This window comes from Lepisosteus platostomus, chromosome 8, assembly GCF_059453375.1.
Source record: "Lepisosteus platostomus isolate fLepPlt1 chromosome 8, fLepPlt1.hap1, whole genome shotgun sequence".
Classification (NCBI taxonomy): Eukaryota; Metazoa; Chordata; class Actinopteri; order Semionotiformes; family Lepisosteidae; genus Lepisosteus; species Lepisosteus platostomus.
The window spans coordinates 6,442,646-6,461,930 of NC_142618.1; the positions used below are offsets into that span (position 1 = coordinate 6,442,646).

The 19,285-nt window shown below is 40.0% G+C and overlaps 1 protein-coding gene across 1 annotated transcript in view; it reads left to right on the top strand.

Annotated features, from left to right (window-relative positions):
- The window catches only part of rttn (rotatin), a 70,042-nt gene that overhangs the window by 33,863 nt on the left and 16,894 nt on the right, over positions 1–19,285 (top strand). Inside the window, exons 28-42 of the mRNA XM_088642200.1 lie at positions 1,185–1,404; positions 1,620–1,748; positions 1,906–2,016; positions 3,097–3,255; positions 5,605–5,682; positions 8,249–8,438; positions 9,363–9,454; positions 12,159–12,255; positions 12,732–12,930; positions 13,681–13,771; positions 14,373–14,523; positions 15,382–15,519; positions 17,647–17,834; positions 18,627–18,732; positions 19,033–19,130. Coding sequence (XP_088498326.1) covers positions 1,185–1,404; positions 1,620–1,748; positions 1,906–2,016; positions 3,097–3,255; positions 5,605–5,682; positions 8,249–8,438; positions 9,363–9,454; positions 12,159–12,255; positions 12,732–12,930; positions 13,681–13,771; positions 14,373–14,523; positions 15,382–15,519; positions 17,647–17,834; positions 18,627–18,732; positions 19,033–19,130 — 2,047 coding nt within the window. The remainder of the gene's footprint in view (positions 1–1,184; positions 1,405–1,619; positions 1,749–1,905; positions 2,017–3,096; positions 3,256–5,604; positions 5,683–8,248; positions 8,439–9,362; positions 9,455–12,158; positions 12,256–12,731; positions 12,931–13,680; positions 13,772–14,372; positions 14,524–15,381; positions 15,520–17,646; positions 17,835–18,626; positions 18,733–19,032; positions 19,131–19,285) is intronic.

Here is a 19,285-nt window from a genome sequence, read left to right on the forward strand (position 1 = left end):
AATAGTTAACTATGTCTGGAGAGATGTTCCTAGTGTTTTTACTGGACACTCTTTGGTAATGCTAATATTTTATCATGATTAGGATTATGATGAGGTTACTGGTCTAATATACGATACCAAAGCATTTGTTCACTTGGTGAAGATGTGACAGGAGTTAAAAAGCATGCGGTGAAGCTAGAATATGAGTAAGGTGCATTATTTGGCCTATTTCAGTTTTGTTTTGTAAAAGGTTAACATATTTGTACAGAAATTAGTTTCTGCTGTGCAGTTCAGGAATGTGTTTGCATGTCTCCGTTATAAATCAGAAGGTTTAAAACATTAACATTGAACTAAATTTTAAAGTGGAGATCACAGAAATGGGAAATAAACTTTGCAGTATCCTGTTAGTATTATTTGATAGCGTGGAAAATCGCTTCTGGGAGTTTGGGGTATATTGAGAAACTAATTTTAAATTTAAATGTGTTCATAAACATTGCTGATAGCAAGTGGAGGAATGGAGACTGCATACAATACATTGGAAAGATTCAGTGGCAAATAAAATAATGTATGAGTAAGACTAACAATTTGCCTTTGGCTATCTGTTATATTCCTAGCACTATTCAAGGACCATCTGTTTACAGGCAGAATTCCCTAATTGTTTTGCTGAAAATTCATGAGCTGACCGAGTGTGGCGAAATGCTTAATCCTAGGCATGCTTTGTGCATTGATAAATTGTGACAATGGTGTCTTTAATCACTACCCTATTAAACTACCATTCAGGCTCAGCATGAAAATCTAAGTGCCAAAGTGGCATTAATTCCTCACCAACTTGACAGTCTGTACAGTTACAATGTGTGTCCTTGTCACTATGTTCATTTTTTTGGGAACCCCCAAATTCCTTAAAACAAGCAAACAGAAATGTCCATCATATCAAGAGAAAAATCAGGAATCTAGATATTTGTTTTATTTTAAATGTTCCAAAGTTTCCTAGTTTTTTTGTCTTGTTGGAGATAGCTGTGTGTTGGTTTTTAACTTCATACTATAGTGTTGGTGCTGTGTTACGTTTTACAGAGTGGGCTATCTGCGTGATTCAGAATGAACACACAGTGCTAATTTCAGTGGAGTAACTAATTAAAGATTGCAAATAAGAGAAGGCCAGTCAACTCATTTAGCTTGTTTGGTTGCTGTTTTCTTTTTAAACCTAGGGTATGCCTAACCTTGGCGGGACCTTTTAAGACACAGCTGGCCCTCAAACTACTTCACTGCCTAAGGCTCTCTGATGCTCCCCGATTCTACGGGCTGCCTTCACTTGAAAGAACGCTGAGGACAATGGTTCATGTCACAGTCCTGCCTGGATGGAGCTCACACAGTCCCTTGCTAGACCCAGGTTCACTCTGCGCGAAGTACCTAACTGGGCTTCTTGAGGTCAGTGGTACAATAGTACTGTATGTGTTCTTCAGAAGCTATCTGTAATGCATCGTGATATCATCGTGCATGCCTCTCCTGAGACTGAAAAAAAAACGTTCAAATGCTTTTTTAATTTTAAACCTCTCCTGTGCTGTCTCCTTCCATGCAAACTTGGAATAAATTGGATTCAGATAGAGTACCTCCGTTAGCTATGTTTGTCTTCATTATTCCAGGTTATTTCTTCATTCTATGTGCAATTGGGAGGAAATGCCATGTCTTTCATGGGTAAAGGAGTCACTAAGAATGCAGTCCTCTGCTTGCTTCATTTATCTCATGAAATGATGAGGGAAACCAAAAACCAGGCAAGTATATGATGTGTATGTAGTTTACTCTGCCAAAATAAATGTGCTTCTCATTTTCATTTGTGTTCACCATCTGTTTTCACCATCTTAATTAAGAGCAATTTAGTGTTTTTTGCTTCTTAATTGTGAACCGTTTTGTTTTTATCTGAATTGAAAGGAATGGGTGTCACTGTGGTCTCTGGCCGACGATCAAAGCGCTGAAGAGCAGGCAGGCTCACGGCTGGGGCTGGCTTGGCTCATTCCTCTGTGGGTGGATAGGGACCCCGAGGTGAGAACACATTGTTTTCGCCTTTAAAAGAAGTAAAACCAGTAGAACAGAAACTGTTTTGTAGAAAAAAAAATTATACTTAATGTTTGTGGTGTTTGGAATGTACAAAAGCAACAAACTATTAGGTTTTCTGATCATGAACCTTAAGTGTCTGGGCTTTAAAGGGGAAGTGCAACTATTTTTATATTTTGGGGTTAGAAAGAATCGTCATTGATGAGTGCATTTCAAACCACAGTGAAAGTAAAATGTACGCAGTAATGTGTAAAACCTCCAATTTACATAATAAAATAGACAAAATTTCCAGGTATGTGCGGCGCCATGTTCTGTGATTGAGAATGAGGCAACAAAATATCCGGTGATATGATGCGGCCCTACTGTAAACGAGCAGGCTTGTAAATACATCTCCTCTCGACTTTGAGACCGTTTTGCCAGCAAATACAACTTACTTTTTATCATCCTTGCATGCAGATCATGTTGGCACAGCTCTGTGGTGAAATGTCTGCTGCACAACTTGTACTTATTTGCTTGTTGGCTCTGTGGCTAAGGATCTGCGCCTGTGGCTGGAAGATTGCCCGTTTCTATCCTGCGTCCGGCAGAGGAATCCTACTCCGTTGGGCCCCTGAGCAAGGCCCTTAACCCCAGCTGCTCCAGGGGCGCCATTTAAATGGCTCACCTTGCGCTCTGACCCCAAGCTTCTCTCTGTCTGTGTCTCTCATGGAGAGCAAGTTGGGGTATGCGAAAAGACAAATTCCTAATACAAGAAATTGTACTGTATATGGCCAATAAAGTGATCTTATCTTATCTTGTATATCGCAGTACATTAGTCATTACAGTGACTAGTGAGCAGGAAGGGGTGCTTCACGTTGCAATTCGTGCGAACTCTCACTCTCGCCCATGGCGAGATCGGTGCTTTGTGACACCATGGTGACTATACAGTACTTTCAAGATTTTGCGCTTAATTCAAAACTTGTAAGATTTTGCGATACCGTTGTTGAATTTATTTCGTTACGGAGATTTAATAACCGGACTGAGAAATTGGGTCTGCAGTTCCCCTTTTAAAGGTGACGTTGTAATACGCAGGTAAGATTCGCCAGCCTTGGGATCGGGTCGGCTCTGACGACGGTGGAGTGCGGGTGCTTCGGCCTTTCAGCCAGCTGCCAGAACATTTCTGGAGGGCTGTGGGGGACGCTGCTGAACATCCTCCTTGACCGAATGGAGTGCAGCATGGTCCGCCGAGAGGTTTGTCTCCGGAACTGAGTGATTGCAACGAGAGGGTGCAGGCTTCCATCACCCATCATTATAGATAATATATATATATTGTTCTACAATTCTGTACAAAATGTACTGTCATTTGTTTATATAATTGTTGAATATAGAGTACACAATACATTACAACTCCCAAGTGGATTTCTTCAGAATGAACAGTGAAACATGGGGCAAAGTGGTGACACTGTGGCTAAGGATCTGCGCCTGTGGCTGGAAGATTGCTGGTTCAAATCCCGTGGCTGGCAGAGGAATCATATTACGTTGGGCCCCTAAGCAAGGCACAGTGGTACAATGGCTGACCCTGTGCTCTGACCCCAAGCTTCTCTCTCCCCGTCTGTGTACCTGTGTGTCTCATGGAGAGCAAGCTGGGGTAAGCAAAAAGACATAATGCAAGAAGTGGTACAGTATATGGCTTATAAAGTGATCTCATCTTATCTTACCTAGCCTAACCTTATCTAACCAGGGGGGCTACAAGTGGAAACTATGTGGGAGTGCATTTACATTTGAGAACAGGGGGCACTTCTTTGCACGGAGAATTGTGGGAGTATGGAAAAATGTACTGAGTCATGTTCTTGAAGATCTTGAGATCCTGGCATTTATTAGCTACTAAATGCATAATGGGCTAGATGGGTCGAGTGGCCTCCTCTTATTTCTTACCTCTCATAACCCCTCTCTCAGTGCAGTGTTAATGTACTGGAGTGTCCAGTCAGTGTGTCTGTATTAACCCCTCTCTCTCTCAGTGCAGTGTTAATGTACTGGAGTGTCCAGCCCGTCAGTGTGTCTGTTTATTATTTTCATGCCAGCACTTTCTGGGCAGGTACTGATGAAAGTGACAATAATCAGTGCTGGTTCTCTGACATAAAGTGGGGTGTTTCTATCCTTGTTCCTTAGTGTTCAAATTAATTAAAGGGTGTAGATTGAAAAATCTTTCTCACATATTTTTGCTGCTGTGTTAAAGAGAACATGGAAAGACCAGAACATAACACAGCTTTACGTCACCCACAGCTGAAAACCTTTGAACCATAGTGTTATATTTTTCCTTATAGATTAGTAATTGCCACAGTTAGGTCATTATGAGCAGAGGTAGAAAGAAATCCTACAGATGCTATGGCCCTCTGTTCCTAACCAGAATTTTCAATTTAGTGAGTTATACTTTTAGATAAGATAAGATCACTTTATTAGCCATATACAATTTATTGCATTAAGAATTTGTCTTTTCTCATACTCCAGCTTGCTCTCTATGAGACACAGACAGGGAGAGAAGCTTGAGGTCAGAGCGCAGGGTCAGCCATTGTACAGCGCCCCTGGAGCTGGGTTAAGGGCCTTGCTCGGGGGCCCAACGGAGTAGGATTCCTCTGCTTGCCGCGGGATTTGAACCGGCACCCTTCTATCCACAGGCGCAGATCCTTAGCCACAGTGCCACCGCTCTGCCCAATTTTAGTTTTAGTTATAACTGTTTTGTACAAGGGACGATAAGTATAACATTATGTCTTGTCATCCATTAATAATAATAATAATAATAATAGCTTACACTTATATGGCGCTTTTCTGGACACTCCACTCAAAGCGCTTTACAGGTAATGGGGACTCCCCTCCACCAACCACTAATGTGCAGCCCCACCTGGATGATGCTACGGCAGCCATAGTGCGCCAGAACGCTCACCACACATCAGCTATCAGTGGAGAGGAGAACAGAGTGATGAAGCCAATTCATAGAGGGGGATTGTAAGGAGGCCATGATTGATAAAGGCCAATGGGAAATTTGGCCAGGATGCGGGGGTTACACCCCTACTCAAGAAACACCCTGGGATTTTTAATGACCACAGAGAGTCAGGACCTCGGTTTTACGTTTCATCCGAAGGACGGCGCCTGTCTTCAGTATAGTGTCCCTGTCACTACACTGAGGCATTAGGACCCACGTGAGCTGCAGGGTGAGCGCCCCCTGCTGGCCCCACTAACACCTCTTCCAGCAGCAACCTTAGTTTTCCCAGGAGGTCTCTCATCCAGGTACTGACCAGGCTCACCTCTGCTGAGCTTCAGTGGGTTGCCAGTTGTGAGTTGCAGGGTGATATGGCTGCTGGAATCCCTTATTTTACTGTGACTTCTGTGACTTGTGCTTATTTACGTCTTTTAGATGTATCACATCTATTGTATTTGTTTTCTTGTAATTCAGTTATATTAGTACTTTAGCAATTATTCACTTTAACTTCAATGTCTCCACAGCTCTATTATCTCTTAAGAAGCCGTCGTTTGTGAAAGCATAACTGTATTGTGTTCAAACACAGCAAGATGGCAGTGTTGCTATTTTTTATTTCTTTCCAGGCAGCATTCATCATACAAAACCTCTTGGTGATGCCTATGCCTGCTAACTCTGAAGAATCCAAGGACTTTGCTTGGCAGGTAAGCAAGAGTGAAAAGGGTCTAAGGTTTTTGATAGGTTGAGACTTCCTGTCATATAAAAGTTGAACATGTATGGAGTAAAGTACGTTTTCCAAAGTAGAGAGTGCCCCACTTCTTCTGATGTGTCAGTTCCTGCCTGCAATAGTCTTATCTTTACTTCCTCTCACAAGCAGGCTCGGAAGATCTTACCGACTACAGCTGAATGTTTTATGTGGGTTACCCAGCTTGGTTTTCCTGTTTTTTAACCTTAGTTTCTTCATTTGAATGCTATTGTTTGCAGTACAAGCGGTCAAAGTCATTTTAAAAAGGTTTTCAATCATACTTTAGTAAATAAAATTCAAAAAGATTTAGATAAAGTTCACAACCGAGCAAATTAAGTTTCATCCCAACAAGTGCAGGGTATTACTTTCAGGTAGTAAAAACTACATATAAATACAAACTATAAAACACTAAGCTAGAAGTCTACTACTGGGATGTTTATGTTCACACATCATTTACATCTTCTAGACAATGTGGGAACAATTGAAAAGGCAAACAAAATGCTAGGTATAAAGTTAAAAGCATACAATTTAAATCAAGGGATGTTAAGTGAAAATTGCATAAAGAACTAGTAAGGCCTTACTTAGATTATTGTGTACAATTGTGGTTGCCACCTTATAGATAAAACATTGCTGCTTTGTAATCAGTCTAGAGGAGAACAACAAGATACAGTCTCCTTAGTGTTGAATACAAAACATCGCAATGGGACCCGATACAAGAATTCAAAATCCACAACCAGCTGGCTTAGGTTAGGTTAGGTTTGCCATAGCAAAAGCGGTGAATAATTGCTGTATGCATTCAGTACATTTCAGTTTATGATTATTCTTTGCAGTTTTTCCTGAACAACTTTCACCTGTAAAAAGTGTTCAGTTTGAGCATTCAAGATTTGATTAAAAATACTCAATTTTTTTTTAAAAGAGATACATAATTTGTAATTTGACAACATGGAGCGTTATTGAAAAGGGGTGAATGTTTTCAAAAGGTACTGTATATTGCTATTTATAACAGGCTGATATTAGTAAAGGTTAAATATTAGTCAAAATGATCAATCCTGATAGTTACATGATTACACACATTTTTTAAAAAAGTTTTAGGAGCAATTCGGTGATGGAGAAATTAATACGATTTTTTGATACACAATAAACATTACACAAGGCACGCAAACTAGTACAGTCAACTCACAATGTGCGTGGAATTTGAAAATTTGGGACCAAATTCCTGTATAGTCAAATTTTACCTGTATTCCTTATTAAAAAAAAAAACCCTACTAACCTTTAAGTATAGAACAGTAAATAAAAAAAAAACAGCTTCACTAATTTGTTTCTCACGTTTTTTTTTATTGGACGGGTGCTCGATTCCTTTTGGCCATATTTCCAAGTGACAGTGGTCACTTACATGCCACCTCTGAGTTGTCTAACACAGTATTTCAATGTTCTGCATGCAGTGTGGCCCTGAATGTTTCTTTTCAGTACCTGATTCCCTGCTTGCCTTTTGCTTTGGAGCCATAGTTTAGGGTTCATGCCAGAGCTTTCTCACAAGAAGAAAACAGAAATGTGAACACTGGTCACTGCGGTGCCACTCTACAAGAGAACACAGAAGTACTGATGCTGGTCACTGAGTCTCTGAGTGGGAGGGATGCAGGAGAGTACTCTTCTCTCTATGAGCTAACTGTGTGGGTGACACACAGCAGCTATCATGCACCAGCAACTACACTGTACAGAAGCTGAAGTGGAGGAGTGAGAAATTAGTATAGGATGTCAAGTCGAACATTCCTACTATTTGTACTATTGGATCTTTAAAGACCAAGTTATTAACCAAGTTGATGGTTTTGCAAAACTATAGCTCACTCGGTCCTTTCTCTCTGTGTCTTGATATATACTAAATCACTGTTCCATGCTGTCTGTCTTTTTGAAAACAATGATATGCTCTAGCTGGGGAGTTTCTGGGGGAAATTCCAGACTCATTTGTTATGGAACCATTTGGTCTTCACTCAGCTAAAGTTCTTATTAGAGTATCTAATTAATTAAAGTATCTGTGTAAAGTATAATTAGATATCTGTGAGTTTTGTGGGCGGCCCATCTAACTAAAAGCTTCAGCTGTCCAAACACTTTAATAGACGCACATAGTGTCCTATAGCGCCTAATACACAAATATATATATAAAAGAATTTTAATCCCAACAGATGATTTTATTATCTTTTCCTGTAGCTGAAAATTGTCAAGAGGTTCAAAGTCAAAGTACAGAGCAGCTTTCCCCCTGGTTAGGGCTCATCAGTGCAATTTAGCGATGTCTGGGCTCCACTGTTGTTACTCTTCTCTTTATTTTAACTGGCAAGATAGCCAATGTCCCGAGCACTGACTAGAGATATAAATATTCTGAACATGTTTTTAGACGTCAAAACAAACTGCAAGTACACCTGCATTGGTCCTGTCAAATGAACTTTGTTTCACTTTATCGGGGGTATTAATAAACGATGCAGCTGAAGATCTCACCTTTCTTTCTCTGGTAATCTTGTGTTTAATCGCAGAGCCCATGTGTGCATGATGAAGACTCGGGAGTGTCGCTGGTGGGGCTGCCTGCCCTACATGCCCTGCTCTATCACTGCCAGTTTTTTGAACATGCCAGTCAGATGGCAAAGTCCTGCTATCAGGGCAGGCACTCCTTTGATCTGAACATTTCAAGAGCCCCCAGCGATCTTGTGGCCAGTATCACAGACGGTAATGCTTTAGAATTTTTGGAAAAATAAATGATGCAGGAACATAAAATTGTTCGAAACAATCAATGACATAATCTTGAAGTCCTGTGCACCAGTAAGGGCATAAACATTCATGTTTGCCGTGGTAAATAATTTTATAAACAAAATATGTAGTTTAAACAGAGAAATAATTTATGAGATTTTTATTCTTGTCCTGCTGCTTTGCTCTGACGTTTATCCACAGCTATAAACATTTGAGACGGCTTCTACTGTTGTAGAGTTCTGGGCTTCTTGTGAAGCCTGGCACTGACGTCTGTTGATTGTGGGTGTACTGTTGTGGTCACAGCATGAGTTTTGAATGAATGGCAGAATGAAAATATTTGCATTGCAAATACAACATGTTCATTCTTTATTTTACATGAGATGGCGTCTACATTAAAAAATAATCATTTTTACATGTAAGCCATTGAGATGCAGATTTATAAGTGGTCTTTTTGTTTTGTTCTTGCCGCATACACTTTCAGTATAAGACTGTAGGTCCCTCTGTGCCAAGTTTGCATATTCTCCCCCATGGCTGTGTGAATTTTTGCCAGGTTTCTTCCTACAGTCCAATGACGTGCTGTCTAGGTCAAATGGCTTCTTTAGTCCTTCTTTAGTCCCCCATGTGAATGTGTGTGTGCTCTTCACTGTCTTGGGTCCGTTGTCTGCTGGGTGACTAGGCAGCAATTGATAATGGATGTGTGCGTGTTCTGTGTTTTGTGTAACTATTATCCACTTGATATCTTTTTTTTTAGATGATTTCCATTAGGAATTAAAAATAATAATAGAAGAGGATTGCTTAGAGGATTGAGATTGATTCACTTGTAGAATATTGAGAGCTAAATTTTGAGAGTATGTTTTTAATATTGTTATAACAAATCATATATCTTAATTGACCATTCTTTAGATTTTGAGGACTCCATGAAGTACTGGAGAGGCTTATCCAGCATGTCAAACCAAAGCCACGTATCAAGCTCGCTGTCCACATCCAGTACTCTGGTAAGTGGAAGAGTTACTACTGTATGCTCATCAAAATTGAGGGGTAAGGGAGGAGTTATGACTGTGGGCTGGACAACTGTATTGAACACTTTTTTTTCATATACGGTATGTGCATTAAAAATAACTGATCATCTACAGCAAGTGTGGTTAAAAGGGATTACTATTAGGAAAAGAAAATGGTCGACTTTAACATCAAGATCTTTAGTTATGTCTGCCTTCCCTCAGCCCTTAGTGACTCCCTGAGATGGGGCACAATCCTGGCGTGCGTGGTCCCTGATTTTAAAGAATGAGGCTCATGTGTTTTAGTAGGATTGTCCCCTACTTTTCTCTCAAGGTAGCTGTAGAACAGCTTTAGGAGGGTCTTGTTAGGTGCAGACTCTCCTGATAGAGAGTGGGAGTCCTTGCAGTTAGTCCATTGTGGTAAATAGCTTGTTATTAGCACCATAGTCCATTAGAAGAGAATCTGGATCAAAGACTACAGCTTGTGTGTTGGGGCTCATTTGGCAATGAGCCTGGTACAGAAGGTGATGTCACTCCCTTGGCCCAGGAACTCTCTTGCTGCAGGATTCCCAGCCTATAGCAGTAGTGCATTTCTCAACTATCTGGGACATGATGCTCAGTGGCTGTGCTGTAGACTGTCAATAGACCAGGGCTCAGGAATGACAGCAATCTTTGCATGAGACCTTCCTTATATAGACATAATTCCATCAAAATGGCCTTTATGATGTCTACTCCTGTGATGGAAAGGTAATGTATTTGTTTATTGGGCATTACTATAGAAATGTGTAAGACAGAAACAGTTCCTTGGCAGACCACAGGGTGGAGCTGTAGCCACCTTGGGTTGAAAGGGTTCGAACAAGGTAAGCGCTGTCAGCTGTCCCAGAGGGGTACACGGGTCGTCTAATGTATAGTAAGTGTTTGACTTATCTAGGCAGTGTTTCCCTCAGTTTATATATAGAATGAAACCAGAAAGTGTACTGAACCTCCTGCAGTTCTAGAAGAGAATGGTGGAGTTTGTATGTGTGAAGGGCCCCAAAGCTGCGCACCACAGGAAGGTTCTGTCCGTATAGTATGTGCTAAACAGTTCTCTAACCAGGGAGTAGTGGTGAGGGCTCTGGCCTCTGGGCTGGATGCTTTAGGGTTCAAATCTCGACGGGGGCACTGCACTTGTACCCTTGGGTAAGGTCCTCCCGAGTCTAATGATTGCTTCGGTCGCATGCCCAGCTGTATAAACAAGTCTCCAGGGTAGGACTGTGAATGACTCTTGTCAGCCAGAAAGGTGATTATAATCTGTTGATGTTGGCTACCTGGTATTCTTAGGGTGCAATTGTATAAGAAAGGAAAAGACTGCTTTTGGTTATAGTGCCCCTGACTGTGCAACTCTGTACCCCTTTCATAACAATCTCTGATGAAGTCCCAGGGCTGAGTTTAAGTCACTGTCAGTTGATCTAAATGTTCAGGCAGTTTCACCTGTAATTGGTTTACATAATGTGGATTATTTGTTAACTATAAATGTTTTGTATACATGTGTGCACTGTTTTGTACAGTTTTATTATAATTGAGCAAGCACATACAACTCTGTTAAGTCATCCTTTGTGTGATTAACAGGCTGGGCTGCCTCAGAAAATAATACTTGGTACTGATTTCTCCTCTTTATTATGTTGGGTTAATGCATGTACAGCAGCAGAGTACAACGGTGGGGCTTGGTCATTTCATTCACAAAGATTTGCTGATGTACCATGACTTGAACAGTGAATAGAGATGCTCTGAGCTTCCTCGCCATCATCACCTCTGATGATCTGAGAGCAATACGGGGGTGACTGGGTTTTTTTGGCACATCAGCTTGGGCAGTCATTGATTTCTACATGTAAATCAGATTAACAGCTTCTGAAAGTTCTGGAGTCCTGGTGTAACTGTTGCTGTCTCCGAGAGGTTCTCTAACACTGTAGGGCTTCATACCTGCAATCTTCTGCTGTGGTTTGACTGAGGGCTTGTGACTGCGAGTTGTCTTTGTACAACTTGAGTTTCTTAGAAAAAGTCTTCAGATCATGCTTTGGCTAACCTCACCTTAACACATCACAGATCTTTACAAATGGCCCTTCTCAGCATAATAATTGCTCTCCGGTCAGATTGCAAAAGGTAACCACAAGTCCTGTTTACATTTAGCTATATGTTGTTGTTGTTCAGGTTTCATTTCACATGAATTTAGTTGAAATTTAAAATTACAAGTTAAATTCAATTGTGAATCTTATTGTCTGTTTTTGTTCTGTGTTTGTAAGTTTCTTGTTTATACTGAACCATTTACTACTGTATGTTATTGCTCGTGTGTATCTATACTTTTGCATTTTAAAACATTTTAAATTGCCAGTTCAAAATATGAAATTTATTTAATAAGGCTAGGAGAGTAATGAGTTTAGTTGCTGTGAACCCAATATTCTATGAACAATTGTAGTGCAATTTTGCTAAAAAAACAGCAGCAGACATTCACAAAAAACATATTCGGAAATTCGTTTGGAAGTAAAAGTAAAATGTAGATCACATCTAAATATGGCACGCATCTATAGTAGTTTTAGTTTGCTTCCAATGCAGACAAAGAATAAGTAAGTCCTTAATCCTAAACCACAGAGATTCATTCCAGGTAGAGTTTTGAGTCATGGCAAGTACTGTGCCAGTAAGCTAGATGTCATTTACCTGTTGTGCACAGATCCTTCCTGAAGGGACAACAGGAGTGCAGACCTCTGTCCTGTCATCGTCAAGGGCTCCTGATCCAGATACTCCGGTCAGCAGACTGATGGCACAAGGTAGATTCTGTGCTTCAAATGTGAAACTGTGTTAATATAAACTGCTTCCTGGTATGACACTTTCTAAATAACAGTGATTTCCAGAATACATCAGAACATTTCATGTGTTTCATTAAAAAAAAAGTACTTTAAGCCACATTCCAAATTCCAAAATTCCAAACTCCTGAATTTGATTAAGCTCATATAGGATTAGCCCTGAAACTGAAGGAAAATGAGAGGAATCCAACAACTGAAGTGTTTTTTCAAGTAGTGGGGTTAGATATTAGCAATATTAGTCCCTGCTTTTTAAAATGTTTTTAATAGTACTTGTTAATAGCTAAAGTGGTGATTATAATTCTAATTTCTTCAAATATGAATCCTATGGAGTGCTCCTTAAAATGTATAGTGAATTAAACATTTTCTGACACAAGTGTGTGAAGACTGTATTTCTACTCTATAGAAATCTAATACTAAATTCAGCTTTTGCACTGTTGCAGGCCAGAGTGACACAGACACGACAGATTCCTTAAGCTCCCAGGACTCCAGAATGATAGAACAATCCTCAGACCACTGTGGCATTGTTACACCCCATCTGATATCGGCCATCTGTGGATTGCTGACCAACCTGTTAACCGTTTTACCAGTATTCACATTAAATGCGATCAAACAGAATCAGATACTTGTATCGCTTGCCAGGTAAGAAACATACAGGTAACAATCACTGTGAATTTCTTTATATACCAAAGTATTCTAAGTCCCATGTGAAAATGTGATACTCAGCCCTTCGCCAGATATCTAATTAATTAACTAATTCACCACATGTGAACATATTTACACACAATAGAGGCTCGAATGGCCTGAATTACTCTAATGGCTGGTCAGCTGAAACTACTAGCCAGTTACTCCTGGCCTGGCACAGCAATATTCTACTAAACTCTATAAATTTTGCCATTGCAATCAGCTGTTTAAATTATGTTGCCGAATACAGAATATCCATTGTTAAATGTATTCATGGGAGCTGAGCAGTAAATTGAATTTCATTTGACATGATTACTGTATAAAACGGTAAATGCGCATCCCTCTTACTTAAAATTTAGTTGAAGGAACTGTTTCTGGAACTCATACAGAAGTCTGTAAAGTGTTCTGAATGAAACCAAAGCTTGTCCTTTTGTCATATTGCAGTTTATAGGTTTAAATTAGTACAGAATAGGCTAATTACTCAAGCTCATTTACAGATATTTATGGATATTTTTCTGATTCTTAATTTTGTTTCATTCAGTTAACGTTTTGTATTTTTTTGTTTTATAATGTGCATTACTATACTTCTGTTCTCATTATACATTAATAAAGAGTATAATTGTTAAGGTTTGGTTTATCTTCCTATCTTTGGTTTTCATTACCGTTGTGGTAACATCTGGCTTCATTATTCTTATTATTTTCTGCAAGTTTGACTGATGCAGGCATTGTAGAGAGATGTTTCTGGGAACTGAGGTCATTGACTCTGCTTCCAAGTGACGTTGAAGACATTAAAAATCAGGTTTGTAAACACGTTCTGATATACTTTTTTAATTTATCTGATTTTTACATGAACCACTGCAGAAAGTGGAAGTGTTGTGTTAAAGTATTTCCTCTACCACATTTTGCAAATGAAAGATTAGAAAATGTCTAAGAGGTATCTCTGACAAGTACCATTTAACCTAGCATGTGTTACACTTAATAACTAATAAAAGGTAATAACTCTATTATTAAAGTGTTGTTACTTTTTGTAGCTTATGCAGTCATGTGCCTCACTGTAAAATGTTTCTGTTTAAGAAGCCAGTGTAGTAACTATAAGGTCAAAGTGATTAACCCTGTTATAAAACATAAAACTGACACTAAAGTTCTGATGAATAAAGCATGTAGGTACATTACATCTTCAGTCTGAGGGATTGTTAATGAAGAAAGTGTGTCCCAGTAAGTACCATCACATCTCTTTTAAAGGATAATATATTAGGCCTCCCATAAATCATTAGTCAGTTAATGGCTATAAAATTGCAAGTGGTAATTATAATATTGTAAGTTTAACTCGGCTCCAAGTCAACTTCATGTGGTCTGTATTGATGAAGTGTTGAGCCTCTTTTTTATTTTCTTTTATTCAGGTATTGAGTCATTTTCAGTACCTGTCTTCTTTTTCAAAATTGCTGCAATCCGCTTTGCTTGTAAATCCAGACCTGGTCTCTCTGAAGGACTTCATCAGCCCCCTGCTAACCAATTTGTTTGCTGTTCTTACACTAAATCTGAAAGATACAGGTAAGAGCATTTATTTCAGTGGCTTGACATTGTCTGGCACAGAGCTATTTTGTGTGAATCTCTGCAGAAGGTGATGACCTTCGTTGTGTACGTTATATTTAATGAGCGTGGTGTTACAGTCTTGCAGTGAATGCTTTAGGGCACTATTTTTTTAGATCAGCAGATGCTTTCTGCTGGGCAAAACAAGAATCCTCATTCACCTTTCTCTTGTGCTCATGTAGTCCTTGTAGTCCTTTTCTTTTGTCTTACAATCATGCTGTCAGGTTGTCCAGCTCAGAGCATTTCCTGTTCATTCATTTCATAGATGTTGTGAATACTCATGTGGACACAAAGTTAGTGAAGTTAACTCCCTTTAAACATTTACGTGAATATCTGACACCCAACACTTTTATTCACCCTAAGTTTGCAGTACTGTTGCCATATTAAAGAAAAAAAAGATTTTATTTTGTAGTACATAGAATGCTGTTCAGGTTTTTAGCTCTTAACCTTACAATTTCTGTATTACAGTCCAGTATTATGAGGCATACAATGTCAAACTTTTTAAATGAACAAAGCAGCCCTCTCATGATTCATGGTGTCTCTGTGTCTTGTATTTAAAAAGAGCAGTGAGTAGTATAGTGCTACCTAGATTATTTTGCTGCAAATATTGCAATACAATATTGGTATTGGTAGCAATGATTCTTTTCTTTAAAGTAATTTTCAATTTGCAGTCTTATTTCTGAAACTCATATAAGTGTAAAAAACAGATTGCAGAGACAAAACTTTAATTTATACATATATTTTGCGTGTGTTCATGCATGCATGTGCATGATATTAAAAGGGAACTGACTGTTTTTTCCCTGTTCTGTTCATCTCTAGATGATGGGCTGAAAAGCGCAGCCTATCACACTTGGGTGGACTTGTTTATGCTCCTGACCACACTGTTGAAGAAGAATGGCGACGCAGCTCTCCTTACTGTCACAGCACTTCTAGGGAAGCAGTGGAAGTCATTTGCAGGTAATTCATAAGTGGTCTTTACGGCATGGCTGTCATTTAAGGGCGGAGCGGTGGCACTGTGGCTCAGGATCTGCGCCTGTGGCTGGAAGGGTGCCGGTTCAAATCCCGTGGCAGGTAGAGGAATCCTACTCCATTGGGCCCCTGAGCAAGGCCCTTCGCCCCAACTGCTCCAGGGGCGCCATATAAATGGCTGACCCTGCTCTCTGACCCCAAGCTTCTCTCTCCCTGTCTGTGTACCTGTGTGTCTCATGGAGAGCAAGCTGGGGTATGTGAAAAGATTTTTAGTGAATCTTTTTGCTGTTTCTCATGCTAAGCTGTTAGAAATCAAAATATCTTTAGTTAGATACTTACACTGTTCCCTGTGTGTTTTCTGTAGAAATAAAATGTATCTTTACGGGAAGGGTATGGGAAGGGTAAATGTCTTGTTTTATTGGAGGGGTATACACTTACCTGTGTATGTATAAATAGTATTTACAGTTTTGCCAGGGCAATGCCCACAGATTATTCAGTTGCTGTCTGAACTTGCGGTTGGATAATGGAAAATAGAAAACGATGGTGGATCGTGTGTGAACCACATTCCCCACAAAGCAGTGGGGAATGGTCTGTCATCCTGGAGAAAGACAATGTTCAGTTGCAGGTGGTTCTCCCCACACCACTCTCCAAAGCTGTTAAACAGCCCTCCATACTCTTCCTCCTGCCCACTCTCAATACATCTCACAATTGCAGAGTCATCTGAGAACATCTGCAGGTGGCACGACTTCGAGTTGTACTTAAAGTCCGAAGTATAGAGGATGAAGAGGAATTGTGAAAGAACTCTCCCCCGAGGAGCCCCTGTGTTACTCACTACCTGTTCAGACACACAGTTCTGCAGTCTCACAAACTGTGGGCTGCCTGTCGGATAGTCGGTGATCCATGAGATCATGGAGGCACCCACTTGCATCTCCTCCAGCTTCTTTCCTAGCAGTAACGTCTGGATAGTATTGAAGGCACTGGAGAAGTCGAACAACGTAATCCTCACAGTTTTGCCAGCCTTGTCCAGGTGGGAGTAGGCCCTTTGCAGGATGTAGATGATTGCATCTTCCACACCAACATTGGGCTGGTAGGCGAACTGCAGGCAGTTCTGAGGGGTCTCCCCCTCAGCAACTGAGGGGTCTCAGTTGGGCCAAGACCAGCCTCTCCAGTGTCTTCATGATGTGAGAAGTCAGCGTTACTGGTCTATAGTCATTGAGGATGGTTGGGCACCCTTTCTTTGGTACCAGGACCAGGCATGATATTTTCCAGAGAACAGGGATTCTCTCCAAGCGCAGGCTCAGGTTGAACAGGTACTGGAGCACTCCACTCAGCTGATCAGCACAAGCCCTCAAAACTCTGGGACAGACGTCATCTGGTCCTTCACCTTACCCTGGTGAAGCCTCTTCAACTCCCTCTTCACCTGGTCTGCCGTGATGGTCAGCCTGGCCTGGGGGATGGTGCTGATAGAACCACATGAATATTTAGATAGAGCCTTAGAAGAGTTGGTTTTGTATGTTTGTGTTTTGCTGGAAATAGAGTGCACTATTAACCATACAGCTCTCTGTTGCTGTAGACGCCCGCCTATGCTCAGGAGGACCTCCCTCAGCTGAGGATGCTAAATGAAATTTGTCCTTGACATAAAGTCTGTAAGAATTGTACAGAGCTAGTGTGTATTATGCTTATTATGGGATTAGTTCTGTTGCCTCATAGCTCTTGGGTGCCGTTCTATTGCGGAGGACTACTCTGCACATTCTTCTCACACACATTGTGTGTATGCATGTTCTTGCTATGTTCCGAAAACTCAGGAAACTCCAGATGCTGTGGCTTTCTTCCACCTCTCAGACATACGCTCTTAAAGTGCCTCCCTTGAGGATGGATAAAGCACTAAGTTGCCTCTCTGTTTGCCGTTTCAGGCATTTTGGGGAATTTGTTTCATTTACAGAATACAGGGATACAGAAAAAAAAGTTTAGGTTGAAAGTTTGAACTTGAAATTTATTTGTTTTTATAATGATTGTGACTAGATTGTTTTCCACTTTTATAAACATGAATCGTTTTTTTGACAACTTCATTTTTGTTTTAAAAAATCCTGAAAACTTGTATTTCTGCTTTTACAGTGACCATTTCCACCTGTGTCCAGCTGTCAAGCACATATTCTTCCCTGTATACGTCAGCTCTGCAGTTTTTGTCACTTGTTCTGTCTGAGGAGACAAAGCAACAGATGCAGAATACTGCCCCAAGGACACCTTTAACCCAGGTCCTGAATGGGCCTTCAGGAAGTCAGTTATGTGAAGTATTACTACAGGTAATCAGGCCTGTTGTCTTGCTTGGTAATGCCCTTAGAAACAAGTGTTCTAGTATGCTCCTGTTATGGATTGTGCTCCATATGACATTAATAAAATATATATTTAAGATAATAACTAATATTTCTTATGCTTGGACAGTCAATTCATAATACAAATAATATATAAATGTTCAAAGGCTCAGCTGTATCTATATTATATCTATATTGTAGTTTAAAGCAGATATGCAAATTGTGGGTTCAGTTTTTGACATATTGAAATTTCAAAGAAACCTACTGTAATTTTTTAATTTGTATTTAGAAAAAATAGGTAACGAATTTTAGTAATTGATTAAATGTTTTAGCGTCATTTTGCTTAATCGATCTTTCTTGATTGACTGTTATACACACAGGTGCCTTTGACCATGGCATACGCACTAAATCACTACTTGTGTGAGAGAACTGAGTGTGCAGAGGTGATATAACGTGCTGAATGTTAAGCCTGATGTAAAAAAAAATATATATCATAAAAAGGACCCAATATGCCCCACTTATCAAAATAACAGTTCCTATGTACTATTGGTATGTTGGAGGCAGGACTAAATCAACACACTGATGTTCACCATCTGGGGCATTCAGAACAAGGGCCTTGTACTTCATGCAAGTGTTACTGTTTCAATATGAGAGTAGTACAAGACGTACTGAATTCTCAATAGTTGCATTTAGCACTTTGGAGATCATTATCTGTGTGATTCTTAGCACTTTTAAAAATAATGTACTATAACATATATCTTTTCATTCTTGTTTTGTGATTAGAGTTTCGAGAAGACAGCTTTTGAAGATGTTTTGAAGAAAGTTTCAGCAAGTACTCTCATGGCTCTGCTTGCTAGCAGCCCTAGTGCACAGCAGCATGCTTTAAAAGGTAAAGTTTCATGATACATCAAAGCGCAGATGTTCGCCACAAAGCACAGGGTCCCACCAGGGCTTAATTTCTGATACAAATGGCCTTTTAATTGCGAGGGCTTGTGTTCCTCCTCCCCCAAATGGAATCACAAAAAGGGTGAGAAATACAGATAGTTCCATGTCCCTGTTAAAAAAAAAATAGAAGAAATTAGTAATCGGCCTTAATTTTGTAAGAATGTTGTCACACTTGTTATTGTATGAAGGCTGTTGTTCCTTTTTATCCTGGAGAAAATAACTTGTCATTCATATTTAAATGTAGCTGGCTTCGTTGAGAGCTCAGTGGAACAGATGAAACATATTCATGCACAGCTTAGTCTGGAATCCCTCAAACCTGGGAAAACATCACAAAGAAAAAAGGTAAATGTCATATTACATCTATCGAATGGTTTTCCGGGTTGCTCTTGGAGAGAGATTGGCAGGGGGATTGGTTCTGGGTAGAGTCATCATGGTCTTGAATATTTTCCATCTGTAGACTATCCGACAGTGGATGAATAGTGCCCCAGATGTTTAGA